This window comes from Chrysochloris asiatica, unplaced genomic scaffold (assembly GCF_000296735.1).
Source record: "Chrysochloris asiatica unplaced genomic scaffold, ChrAsi1.0 scaffold00666, whole genome shotgun sequence".
NCBI classification, from domain to species: domain Eukaryota; kingdom Metazoa; phylum Chordata; class Mammalia; order Afrosoricida; family Chrysochloridae; genus Chrysochloris; species Chrysochloris asiatica.
In genome coordinates this window covers 152,002-164,477 of record NW_006409184.1, presented here as the reverse complement: position 1 = coordinate 164,477, position 12,476 = coordinate 152,002, and the positions used below count along the sequence as shown (strand labels likewise).

General features: G+C 43.7%; 1 protein-coding gene across 1 annotated transcript; it reads left to right on the top strand.

Annotated features, from left to right (window-relative positions):
* The first annotated feature begins 7,057 nt into the window (after positions 1–7,057).
* Positions 7,058–8,605, top strand: ZG16 (zymogen granule protein 16). Its single transcript, XM_006877904.1, has 3 exons — positions 7,058–7,116; positions 7,299–7,431; positions 8,186–8,605. Exons 1-3 carry the CDS (start codon positions 7,062–7,064, stop codon positions 8,499–8,501), a joined length of 504 nt encoding a protein of 167 aa, XP_006877966.1. The 5' UTR covers positions 7,058–7,061; the 3' UTR covers positions 8,502–8,605.
* The last annotated feature ends 3,871 nt before the right edge of the window (positions 8,606–12,476 follow it).

The following is a 12,476-nucleotide window of genomic DNA, read 5'->3' as shown; positions in this document are numbered from 1 at the left end:
TGGAAGCAACCACTCACCCTGAGAAGAATCCATATTTGCCTGGGAACTTTCCTAAATTGTCATCTAAGGACCCCACTGGAAGCCACCACCCTCCTACCCCTTACCTCAGAACCCTCCAGGGGCAACGGCCTAAGCCTCTCTCTCTGGTTCTCTGGTGCCCTCTCAGCCACTGGAAGTGACTCCATAGGAGACCTCACACCTCCAAACCAGGCCTTCTGTCCTGGAGAGTTTCTATCTTCTCCCTTAATGATCCTTCAAGAGACACAAAATAAACTTTTTGTCATCCTCTAAAAAAAAAAGAAATATAAAATAATGTCTGCCCAGATTAACTTTATCTGAAGAAGACCAAAAAGAAAACCTGATAGGTGAAGGAATGAACATTTACTGAATATCTACCAAGGACCATGTTTGCGTCAGGTGTTTGACAAACTTTTATTGATCTTATTATGCTCAATTTACCGATGAAGGTATTGAAGCTTTGTAGGTCAGATAGCTGGGAAGAGCCAGAGTCAAACTTTAAACCCATAACTCTTTAAAATACAGCATCTATCCATGGATATTTAGTGAATCTCTGTAAGTTTCCCACTTCAAAAAGTAATTAATAATGTAACTTAGTCAACTTTAGTCTGAGCCACCAGGTGTGCTACTGGCAGTGAAGAATTCAGAGGTGGTAAAAACAGTCCCCACCTTAGAATGAGCTCTCAGTTTAGTGGGAGAGACTTCCATGTAAACAGATAAATTATTGTTTGAGGTAATTAGAACCATAATAGAGAAATGTGGGAATGACCATTAGAAGCCAGAGAAACCAGTGACTAATTCTATTGGAAAGGGAGGGCCCAAGAAAAGAGATCCAAGGAGTTTGTAAGAAAAAAATGTGGTGGGTACAGGATGTGTGGGGACAAGGGTGGTATTGTCTGAGTGATTCTGAGAGCAGAAGACACTAGGTGGGCAGAAGAAAGAAGGCCTTTCAGACCTTTCAGACAGCTGGCTAATACAGGCCAAGAGAGAAAAAGTGTGGCCTCAGCATCTGGAGTGAGAGTGTAGGGCACTGGGGTTGTCTTAGTTCTCTGTATGTCTCTGCCTTATTTCTGTTACTATAACAGAAATACCACAAGTGAATGACTTTAAAAAGCAAACATTTATTCTCTTACAGTTTACTAGGCTAGAAGTCTGCATTTAGGAGTTAGCTTTAAGTCGTTCTTTGTCTATTTCAGCTCTGAGGGGAAATCCTCAACTTCATCTTCACCTGGGTCTCAGAGGTTCTCAGAGCAGGGACCCTAGACACTTCACTTTCTGTTTTTCTTTCTCAGTGCTGAGGTCCCTCCTTTTCTGCTTGTTTCACTCTTCTCTTATCTCTTGTAAGGTAAAGAGGCTGAAGACCATGCTCCAGGGAAACTCCCCTTACATCACATCAGGGCTGTGATGTAAGGGTGTTGCATCTGATTGGCTGATCATATCAGATCACATCTTGGATGATGATTGCATTGTTACATAACTGACAAACAATTGAGAATCATGGCAAACTTGACACATACTTTGGGGAGACAAAATTCAATCCATGACAAGGGTATAAGGTTAGGAGAGTGAAGGAGCCCTGTATGCAACATGGTCCAGTGACTTTGGCTCCACTGACTTTCATTTACCATTAGGGTAACGAAGTGTATGCAAGCGTGTATAAGCTGTACTCAATGTGCTTTAGTGATGAGACCCTATGTGCAAATGAAATTGCACATAGAGGGCCAGTTTGTAAATTAAAGAGGTAGAGAATTTTACTTTCTTAAAAGGAAACACATCTGCCACTGTTTGGAAATATATTTTTCAAAATTCTTGACAGGGGTGAAGGGGCAGATCCTCACTATGGAGCCTGAATTTGCAGTATGTCTTTGAGAGGTGGACAGCATTGCTTTGGCTGATTGATCCATGCTACAGTATGGATGGAGCTTGAAGACATTATGATGAGTAAAAGAAGCCAATCACAAAATGACAAATATTGTGTGACCTCACTTATATAAAAAGGCAAGAAAAGGCAAAAGTATAAAGACTAAAATTTATTAGTGGTTACCAGGGGAGATGGAGAGAGGAGAAGGGGGATTAACATTGATGGAGAAATTACACTTATTAAAGGGGCTGTACAATCAACTATTGCAATTGTTGTCAATAAGTTGTACACCTATACACAGTTGAATTGGCAAAATTTGTGTGATAGATGTATTTACAGAAAGAAAGAAAAAAAGAATAGCTGCTGAAACTGCTAAGGAGCTCTGGTAGCGTAGTGATTATGAATCGGGCTGCTAACCTCAGGGTCAGCAGTTCAAAACTACCAGCTGTTCCGCAGGAGAAAGATGAGGCTTTCTGCTCCTGTAAAGATTTGCAGCCTCAGATACCCTGTACAGGGCCGCTATGAGTCAGAACCGACTCCACAGCACATGACAACAACAAGCAGAAGCTGCTTATGTACAAGCAAACACTTCATGGGATTTGGTTCCATGGTTTGGAGGTTTAAGGTCATGGTTTCATGGGACAACCCAGTTAATTCACCTAAAAATATGTTTAGTGCTTCTGTTCTACCTCCTAGTTTGTTGCATAGTTCCTGGGGTCCTAAAGGCTTACAAGCACCCATCCACAGTACGACACTGGTCTCTATTTATCTGGAGCAACAGAGAAAGGAGGAGAGTCCATGTTAAGAGGATGATATGGAATGTGTAGCTAATTGTCTTCATAGACAACTGTCTTCTTTGCTGTGAGGCCAGAAGTGGTTGGTGCCCAGTTAGCATTCCTGAGCATTTTGATTAAAGATTCCACAGAAGACTCCTGACCAAAAAGAGGGAAAATGCAGAACAGAATTTCACATTTTTATGGACCTCAAACTTTCTGAAGCCATGGAGTGTGGATGGACACCTGAAGCGATTTCTCTGAGGCAATCTTTAAACCAAACTTTAAACCTAAAGTACCCTCTGAAGTCATCTCAAAGCAAACAATATTTTGGTTTAACTAGTAAAAAATGTCTGCCTTGAGTATTATACTCTTTTAAGAACTGTCTACATGGGATCCAACTGACAATAGCAACCTGAATGGTTAGATAGGAACCGTAGGGGACAGTGAATTTACATAACGAAGGATGAACCAACAACTAGAAAAGGAGGGCGAGAGTGGTTACACAACCCAGAATGTGCTATGTGCTTACTTACTAATCTGTAGTGAACAGTTTCACATAGTTTTCACCACATCTTACTGGGTACTATGTCTCTGTCAGGTACTGTAAATTGGAAAAGAGACTTTGCTTCTGTAGGAAGGTTCTGTGGGGTTGGGAGAGATACAGATGCCAGCCATATATAAAAGTACAATCTTTCATGTGATGAAAAAAATGAAGTTGCTCACTACAGATTAGTAAGTAAGCACAGGTAAACCCATGCTTGCCTTGATTATGGCATAATCTAATACTTGATGAGGTTTAAGACAATTTTAAAGGATAAGTAGATCTCCAGCGGACACATGGTTAAATGTAAAACTGGAGTTGGTAAGGCGCAAGCTGAGAGGAGGACCAGTTCTTCAGACACTAGGCCTGTGCAAACCTAAACTAGACAGTAGTCTCCCTAGTCTGGGACAGTCAGAGAATTGACTGTGAGGTCCCTCCCCTCTGAGGGAAGACATTTCCTGCACTCTGGAGAGGTGACTGAGGATTTGTTGTGGGGAACCCAGGGACTAGTGTCTCCCGGTGGAGGGAACTCTCAATCTTCCTCCTAGACTAGGTGAAGGGCAACGGACTTGCGTTAGATGTGAAGAGTCTATCCTGAGGGATTTGAATGTATCATGCCTAGAAGTATGAGAGCATTTTCTCAAGGGTTCACCCAGACCTTTCTTTGGTGGTCTGTGTTTTGTCACAGACTGTGTGATAATGTCCCTATTGTTGTTGTTAAGTGCCTTCGAGTCGGTTTCGACCCATAGTGACCCTGTATAGGGTTTCTGAGGAGCGGCTGGTGAGTTTGAACTGCTGACCTTGCTGTTCAAACGACTTTGCAGTCCAGCGCAATTAACCTAGAGTGCCACACTAGGGCCAACGCCCCTTTATAAGGAATGGGAAAGACATATCCACACAGTAGGACACACACACAATAGGGAAAGAGAGGGAGAACGTGGGAGTGCGCTTAGAGACAAAGAGGAGGCAGAGGTAAAGGGAAAAGCATAGTGAGAAGGAATGTAAAACAAACTTCAGAACAGGAGATTCAGGGAAAGATCACGATTTAAAAGAAAGAGAGAATGGGATAAGAAAGGCAAGTATAGAAACAGCAAAAAAGGCATAACAAAACAAAATGGCTAGAATGAGTAAATGGAAGTCACCGGAGTTGAGGAGAAGGCAGAGGAGGAGAGAGGAGAGGAAGGAAGGGCAGAGGCAGGGGGTGGGGAGGAAAGGGAGGGGAGGGAAAACGATGGTATCCTTAGCTGTTGCACTGCTTCATCCGGGTATCTCCACACCCAGGAGCCCAGCCTTATTTCCGGTTCCTGGGGGCTGGTTCCCTCTGTTATCTGGGGTGGGTGCTTGGCCCCAGATGGTTAGCCTGTAAAGAGGTGGGTTGCTCTGAATGCCAGCTACAGTCATTAATAACTGAGATTAATTATGTTGCCCCCACCCAGGGTTCCATCTTTTCCTCAACTTGGCAGGACCTGCTTACTTAGAGAGCCAGTTCTGGAGGGCACAATAGGACTCAGGTATCTAGATGACCTAGGGGTTTTAGGTCATGAAGAGCCTGTCTGGAAAAAGAAGGCTCTAAAGGAGCCTGGTAGCATAGTGGTTACGAATTGGGCTGCTAACCTTAAGGTCGGCAGTTCGAAACTATCAGATGTTCCACGGGAGAAAGATGAGGCTTTCTGCTCCTGTAAAGATTTGCAGCCTCGGAAACCCTGTACAGGGTTACTGTGAGTCGGAACCATCTCCACGGCACTTAACAACAACAACCAAGAAAGAAATCTACAATGTTAGCCCTAGGGAATTTTGAGACCTCAGGGAAGAAGCAATTGTCTAGGTGGACCATTCCAAGACAGATGCTAAAAAGCCCCAAGAGGAGACAGCTGTTGTAGTGCCCAGCATGCAAGGGTGGTTCTCAGTCCAGGAGTCCTGAGGGCCCAAAGCACAAAACTACCCCAGAGGAGGATGTGTCTATACTTGTTGTTATAGCTGTTGTCAAGTGCTGTTGAGTTGGTTCTGACTTGACTCATAGTGACTCTGTATATGGTGTCCAGAGTGGCTGATGACTTTGAACCGCCAACCTTGTAGTTCAACCCAACCTTGTGGTCCAGTGCTTTATCCCACAGCACCGCATCAGGACTCCCTTTCCCACTTGTCCATTGAGTTTTTCTGTTCTTGGAAGGAGCAATCTGCTGGTGTTCCATGTACAGCTGCAGCTCCAAACCACCCTTCTCACAGAGGAACGGCTTGCAGAGGTTCTGGCAAATTGAAAGTCAATAGCTGGGTGGGTAGGGAAGGGAAAAAAAAATAAAGCAAATACAGCAAAATATTAATCATGGTAGAATTTACTTGGTGGGAATATAAGTTATTTCATATTCAATTCTTTCCATTTTTTCTGTATGTTTGAAATTTTTCATAATAAAATATCAAGAGAGGGAGAGAAAAAAATTTACCTGGCAAATACTAAGTAGGTATTCCAAAGTAAGGCATTAGGAATGTAACCCTTTTCTGGGAGACCTGACTGTTTATCCTGAAAAATGGGAATACCTGCAGATGATTAAGGGAAGGATGACTCTTTTAAGAGCTCCTCAGGTTGGTAGTGGTGGTGATGTGCCGTGGAGTCAGTTCCGACTCATAGCAACCCTGTACAGGGTTTCCAAGGCTGTAAATCTTTATGGGAGCAGAAAGCTTCATCTTTCTCCCGTGGAACAGCTGGTAGTTTCGAACTGCTGACCTTACGGTTCGCAGCCCGATTTGTAACTGCTATGAAGTAATTAGCCATTTTGCCCATTTAAGCCTTTGTCTTAGTGCCCTTGTCTTAGTTTGTTCTATCCCTCCTGATTTCTGGAACTGGGTCCAGAGTAGACCCCACCCTGCCACGTGTAACCTTTAGAGGAGGGACAGGATTAGATGTTCCAGACCCTGCCTGACACGATCAACATAAAAAATTGATTATGTTTGCTCAGGAGGTGAGGTTCCCATGATAAAGAACAGGGATAGGGTTTGGACCTAATATAAAAGATCTTGAAGTTTCTGGGAGTGACTTTGTACCCAAAAGATCTTGACGTTTCTGGGGATTATTTTGTACCAGGTGAGGAGTGACAGAGTATAGGTAAAGTGGGGGACAAGGAAGCCTGGATCTAAGTAGGGGAAAACTCAAGTCTGAGTGGGAGAAGAGGTTGCCAGGACTAAGTAGCGAGAAAAGACCTGTGTGTCAGTTAAGTAGGGCACGTACGTGTCCTTGAACTTGTTTTAGGGCTCAACTAAAGAGCTGGAAACACCTGGGATGCTCAGGGAAGTGAAAATGATCAGCTATTTTGTTAGGGGAGAAATAAGTATGACAAACATAAGCAGGCACAGGGGATTAATGTCCTACTGGTCCCAACTTCTCAACTATCCCACCAGAACTGCTTGGGCATTGATACTGGCATAGCCCCTCTAACATCAATATGCTTTGGTGATGTCCTTCACTTTTTCATCAGAAAATTCCTTTCCTGTTTTTTAACAGTAAGGAACAGGACTTGCCACCATTCAATCCAAATAGAAAGTTATTACTCTTCTGGCTAGGAATGGAAGAAGAGGAGTTGACTATAGCCAGACCAGGAAGAGCCAAATAATGGTATCTCGGAGGAACAGCATATTGAAGCATACTGTTTTCTGATCCATTCTGCTCTCTAATGTCTCTTGGCTGGTACATGTAATCCATTTACATTCAGGCTGTAAGCAATCTTTTCTAAGTATAAGACTGGATCTGCTAGGTCAGAGATGGAGGACCAAGAAACCTGTATCTAAACTGGAGGTCAGGGATGTCTGGGTAAAGTCCAGAGGGAAAAGGAGCCACCTTAATTTTTTCCTTTCTTCCCACTCCAGCCCCAGAATGTTGACCATTGCCCTCCTAGCCCTTCTTTGTGCCTCAGCCTCTGCCAATGCCAGTAAGTGAGATGCCAAGGTCACGGGAAGGCAGCCTCCTGCATTGCTGGCGGGCAAGGCATTTAAAGGCTGGCTTGGGGGGGTAGGAAGGCGGGGGTGCTAAGCTCTGGGAAGAATCAGGGTGGTGTGGAAAAACTAAATTCTCAGGGGATTTCTCTTTTCGACTCATACTTTCCCCCTTCAGTTCAGGCTAGGTCCTCCTCCTACAATGGTGAGTATGGAGGTGGCGGAGGAGAACGATTCTCCCATTCTGGCAACCAGTTGGACGGCCCCATCACAGCCATCCGCGTCCGTGTCAACAGATACTACATCGTAGGGTAAGGTTCTTTGGGTTTCTGTGTTTTGAGATCTTAGTAAATTGAAAAGTTCTCAGTCACTTTGGGTCTCATTCATTTATCTCAACAAGTCAAAGGGGTAATAATATGATATGATAAAAAGTACTTGAGAAAAACCTTCACAGCTACAACCCCTCCAGCCCCAATATGAATGACCTTAGTCATAAACTCTCAAGAGACTGGAATTTGTCTACTTCAGCCTCTACCCATGCTTTAAATTCTCCCTGCAACTTTTCCACCTGGCAGCCTATATCTTTGCTTGATGCCTCTCCTAAGATAGTCTCATTCTGTTCAATTCTATTACACAAAGCCAAACTGTCTCCTTCAGATTCTGAATCTGTACCCTGGGATAGCACCTGGACAAGTCTCTTTCTTCCACATGATAGCGTTTCACATATTTAAAAAATCCCTTTGCAGCTTTTCGGTGCCAGGGAAGGGGCTAGTGGGAGTCCAGACTTCAAATCCAAGCTCTGATACTTGTACTTTGGGTGACCCTGGACAAGTGATTTTCCCTCTATGAGCCCATTATTTATTGGCAAAATTAGGGGTTGAAGTTCCCTGTATGATCACCAATGGCTCACTTAGTACTCATATTGTGGGGATGTGTTATCCTACCAAGAGACTTGTTCTCCCTCTTACCAATTCAAAAGTGTTAGCCTGCAGGTCAAGAGGTCCTGAAGTCTGACCACCCTTCTCAGTGTCTCCCTTCCTATGCACTCTTCATCCCTACCTCTAGCCTGCAGGTGCGCTATGGCAAAGTGTGGAGCGACTATGTGGGCGGTAGTCAGGGAGACCTGGAAGAGATCTTTCTGCACCCTGGGGAATCGGTGATCCAGGTGTCTGGCAAGTACAAGTACTACCTGAGGAAGCTGGTCTTCATAACTGACAAAGGGCGCTACCTGCCTTTTGGGAAGGATACAGGCACAAGTTTTAATGCTGTCCCCTTGCACCCCAACACCGTGCTACGATTCATCAGTGGCCGATCTGGTGCCCTCATCAATGCCATTGGCCTGCACTGGGATACCTACCCCAGTGACTGCAGCAGCTGCTAAGCTCCAGCTTCTTGCTTGACAGGGGCACTGTAATGGAGGTGTGAGAACTCTCTTACAACTAACTGCCACCCAAACAGCTCAATAAAAGAACATGGCTAAAGCTAGTGTGTATGTGGGTGTCTGAGGTGAGATCTGCCTCTGAATCTGTGTGTGGATTCTTTGAATTTCTTCTGTTTGCTGAGCACGAACCTGGGAAGAGTGGGAAGATGAGGGAATGAGGTGCTATGTAAGAATCCAGGGTTTTTCTTATATATTTTCTCAAGAGATCAGACCCTGGTTTGTAACAACTCTTTTTTCAAGGATAACTCTGGAGTGTCTTTATCCATACTGGAGTTCTGAGGCTGAAGGGATGGCCGGATTTGTGGTTTATTACCAAAATCCCAGATGTTCCACTCTCAAACTCTCCTCCCCACTTGTTGTCTCATTGAGAAAGTCAAAAAGGCTGTCACCCCACTCCCTGACCATAACCACTTGCTGTATGTGGGTGGCCTGGGCCATTACCCTTTGTTCTTTCCCAGAACCCACCTGATTCCTAAAATTGACGTACATTTTTGCTCTGTCCTAGTTCCCCAGCCCAGTCCCTGCTCGTCTTTACCATTTGTCCTATTTAGTTCCCTCAGAACTGGAATTCTTTCCTTAGGAAGCTGCCACCCCTTCAACAAGCCTATCTTCTGCCAACATCAGCCTCAAAAAGGCAATTCTGAGAGGGGAGGATTGGCTAGGATATAAAGTTTCTTTAAAATAATTCTTAACATTCTAGTTCTTAGCCCTAAAAACTTCTAATAGGTTTTTAGGGGGTGAGGGGGGTGGGGGAGAGGGTTTATTCATTGATCCCAACAGATTTGTTCATGTTACAGGGAATGCTGGGGATAATTTCTTCCCATTTAGATGAAGAGAACAGTTACATACCCATAACTTTTCAAAGGAATATTAGCACTATAGGGACAAACTCATGACTAGCATGGCTCACGGTGGTGGTGTGAGTTGGTTCCAACTCACAGAGACACTGTATAGGTTTTCCAAGGGTGTAAATCTTTATGGGAGTAGAAAACCTCATATTTCTCCTACAGAATGGCTGGTAGTTTCAAACAGCTGACCTTGAGATTATCAGGCCGATTTGTAACCACTATGCTATCAGAGCTCCTAGCAACTGCTTAATCATTCTCAAATAATTAAACTATTTTGTTTTGAGAGATAAGTCATACCATTAAATACACTCTTTTAAAGTGGTTTTTAGCATATTCACAAGATTGTATAATCATCACAACGATCTAATTGAGAATATTTTCATCACCCCCAAAAGAAGCATTAAGCAGTCGATCACTCCCCTTCCTTTTCTGGCCCTAGCCCCTGGTAACCACTAATCTACTTTCTGTTATGAATTTGCGTGTTCTGGCCATTTCACAGAGATGGAATCATGGACTATGTTATCTTATTTTCTAGCTATGTTCACTTATCACGGTATTTTCAAGGGTCATTCATATTGTAGCATGATTAACACTTCATTCCTTTTTATGACTGAAAAGAAGTTTTCACAGATCAGCTATCTGGTCAACTTCAGGATAGTGTGTGTGTGTGTGTGTGTGTGTGTGTGTGTGTGTGTGTGTGTGTGTGAATTGAGTGAACATCAGTTTTGGGGGATTTTTTGGGAAGAAATTAATTTTATTATAATAAATTCAAACAGACACATCACAACAGCTAGTTTTAAGGAGGCCTCACAAACTTCTGGCCCACCCCAAATTGAACTTCACCTCAACACTTTCCTCCAGGTTGCTTCTGTTCATGATGGAGGAGAGGGTTAACTCGGCCTGGACACTTATACTGTCGTAGTTGAATGCTAAATCAGCTTGGTCAGGAAAGATGAATTTTCCTTTCTTCAACTTGAACTTCTTGATTATGCTAATCCATTTGCGATTGGACATTGCTTCAGCACCTTGCTGAACCCCTCACAGAGCTTCAGGTCACCCTGGTTCTGGGCACACTCCAAAAACTGTTTCATCTCAGTGCAAGGGCCTCACTGCTGCTGCTGCCCTTATGCTGCGGGGCGCCCTGAGGCTCCTGGTAAGTGATGGCAGGCCTTGCTGCAGGCTCAGCATGACTTCCTTCCTTGGGTGGCGGCTTGGCCCACCGTGTGCACGACAGCAGAGCTCACAGCCACGCCAGTGCCAGCCACTGGGGTCACCATCCAGGTCATCAGACCTGGCTGCCTTGGGGCAGCAGTCCTCTGAGGCACCGGACTGGTGCCTGGCGGTGCGGCACTGGCTTCCACGCAACATCTTCACTTCGTGGCGGAGGGGATTCTGGATACAGGAAACGCTGAGGATCGAACTCAGATGATCAGTTTTACATTCACCAGTTCATGCACATTTTGTTTCATCTCATTGATCGTAACCCCTTCAATGTAACATCACTGAACCCATTTCCTCCCTGTGTTTCCTGTTTCCGTTCCTTCTTCTTTCCTAACCCTTCTGAACTTTGTGGTTGGGTAAATACGGCCCTTTTAATCTCAAATGGTTGATTATTCTAAGATGTGTTTATTTCACTAGTGTTTCTGTTCCCCTTATCTATTCTTCGCCTGAAAATTGAAACATGGAGGTGAGTTAGGCTCTAGACTTGAAGGGGAATAAGGCCCATAGTCTTAGGAGGTCCACCCATCTCTCTCTGAGCAGTCTGGTCTCTTTTATGATTTTGAGGAGCATTTCCACATTTTTCTCCTACTCTATCCAGGACCTTCTAACGCGATTCCTTTCAGATTGGTTGGTAGTGGGAGTGGAGCACATCCATTTCTGGTCTCAGGCTCATGGAGACTGATGTTCATGTGGTTCATTAGACCACTGGATTAATGTTTCCATTTTCTTCAGTTTTCTTCTTTCCTCTGAACAGGGAGAGACCAATAGTTGCTTTTAAGATTCCAGTCACTACTTATCAAAATATATGGATACCAAACATTGTCTCTGGAGACTGTCTTATTGCCAGTAGACCTTAGCGTCCCCCAAGACTATAGTTCTAAGCCCCCAGGCCCAGTGACTCATTCCCTCAAGGTGTTCAGTAATGTCTAACAAGTTTCCATAACTTTGCCTCTATATGCTCTACTATATTCATGGATAAATTTGCACAAATATTCAGGATAGCTTCTAAACCAGTGATTTCACATTATGCCCAGTGAAGGTACCAGCGCACCAAGAGGCCTCCATGGCAGAAGGCAACTAAGTAGTCACTTTTCCAAAAGACTTTGTCTGAAGAAAAGTTTTTCTTGATTAAAAAAAAAAAAGTTTTTAAATGGTTAAATTGAACTAATCACACATTTATCAAACATTCCCTGCTAAGAATTGAAAATATAAGCATTTGGTTATTCTTCTCTAACCAAACAATTTTATTTCTAAAGGTCTTTTTCACAGGATGTTATGAGAGTACAGAAAAGGCAACTAACTAACTAATTCTCCCTGAGGGGCAGTGGATGTTAGTTCTACCATGTTGCTCTAACACAAATACCACAAGTGGATGGCGTTAACAGGCAGGAATTTATTCTCTCATAGTTTAAGAGGCTGCTGTTGTTAGGTGTTGTTGAGTAGCTCCCATACATGTACATATATGTATATATATTGTCACGATGTACTGTGGAGTCAGTTCCAACTCATAGCAACACTGTACAGGGTTTCCGAGACTATAAATCTTTACGGGAACAGAAATACTCATCTTTCTCCCACAGAACAGCTGGTAGTTTTAAACTGCTGACCTTAAGGTTTGCAGCCCGATTGGTAACCACTATGCTACCAGAGCTCTCTCTCTCTCTCTCGCTCATTTCTCCATAGGAGAAAATATATTTCCTTGATTCCTGATTTTGGATTCAGCTATATGACATGTTTTACCAGTGTGCTGTTAGCAGATATGATGCAAACAAAAGCTTGTCAATTGCTTGTCCAGATGACCTTGTCCTCTTGTGCCTCTATCATCAGTTGAGAAGACTATGGGCCC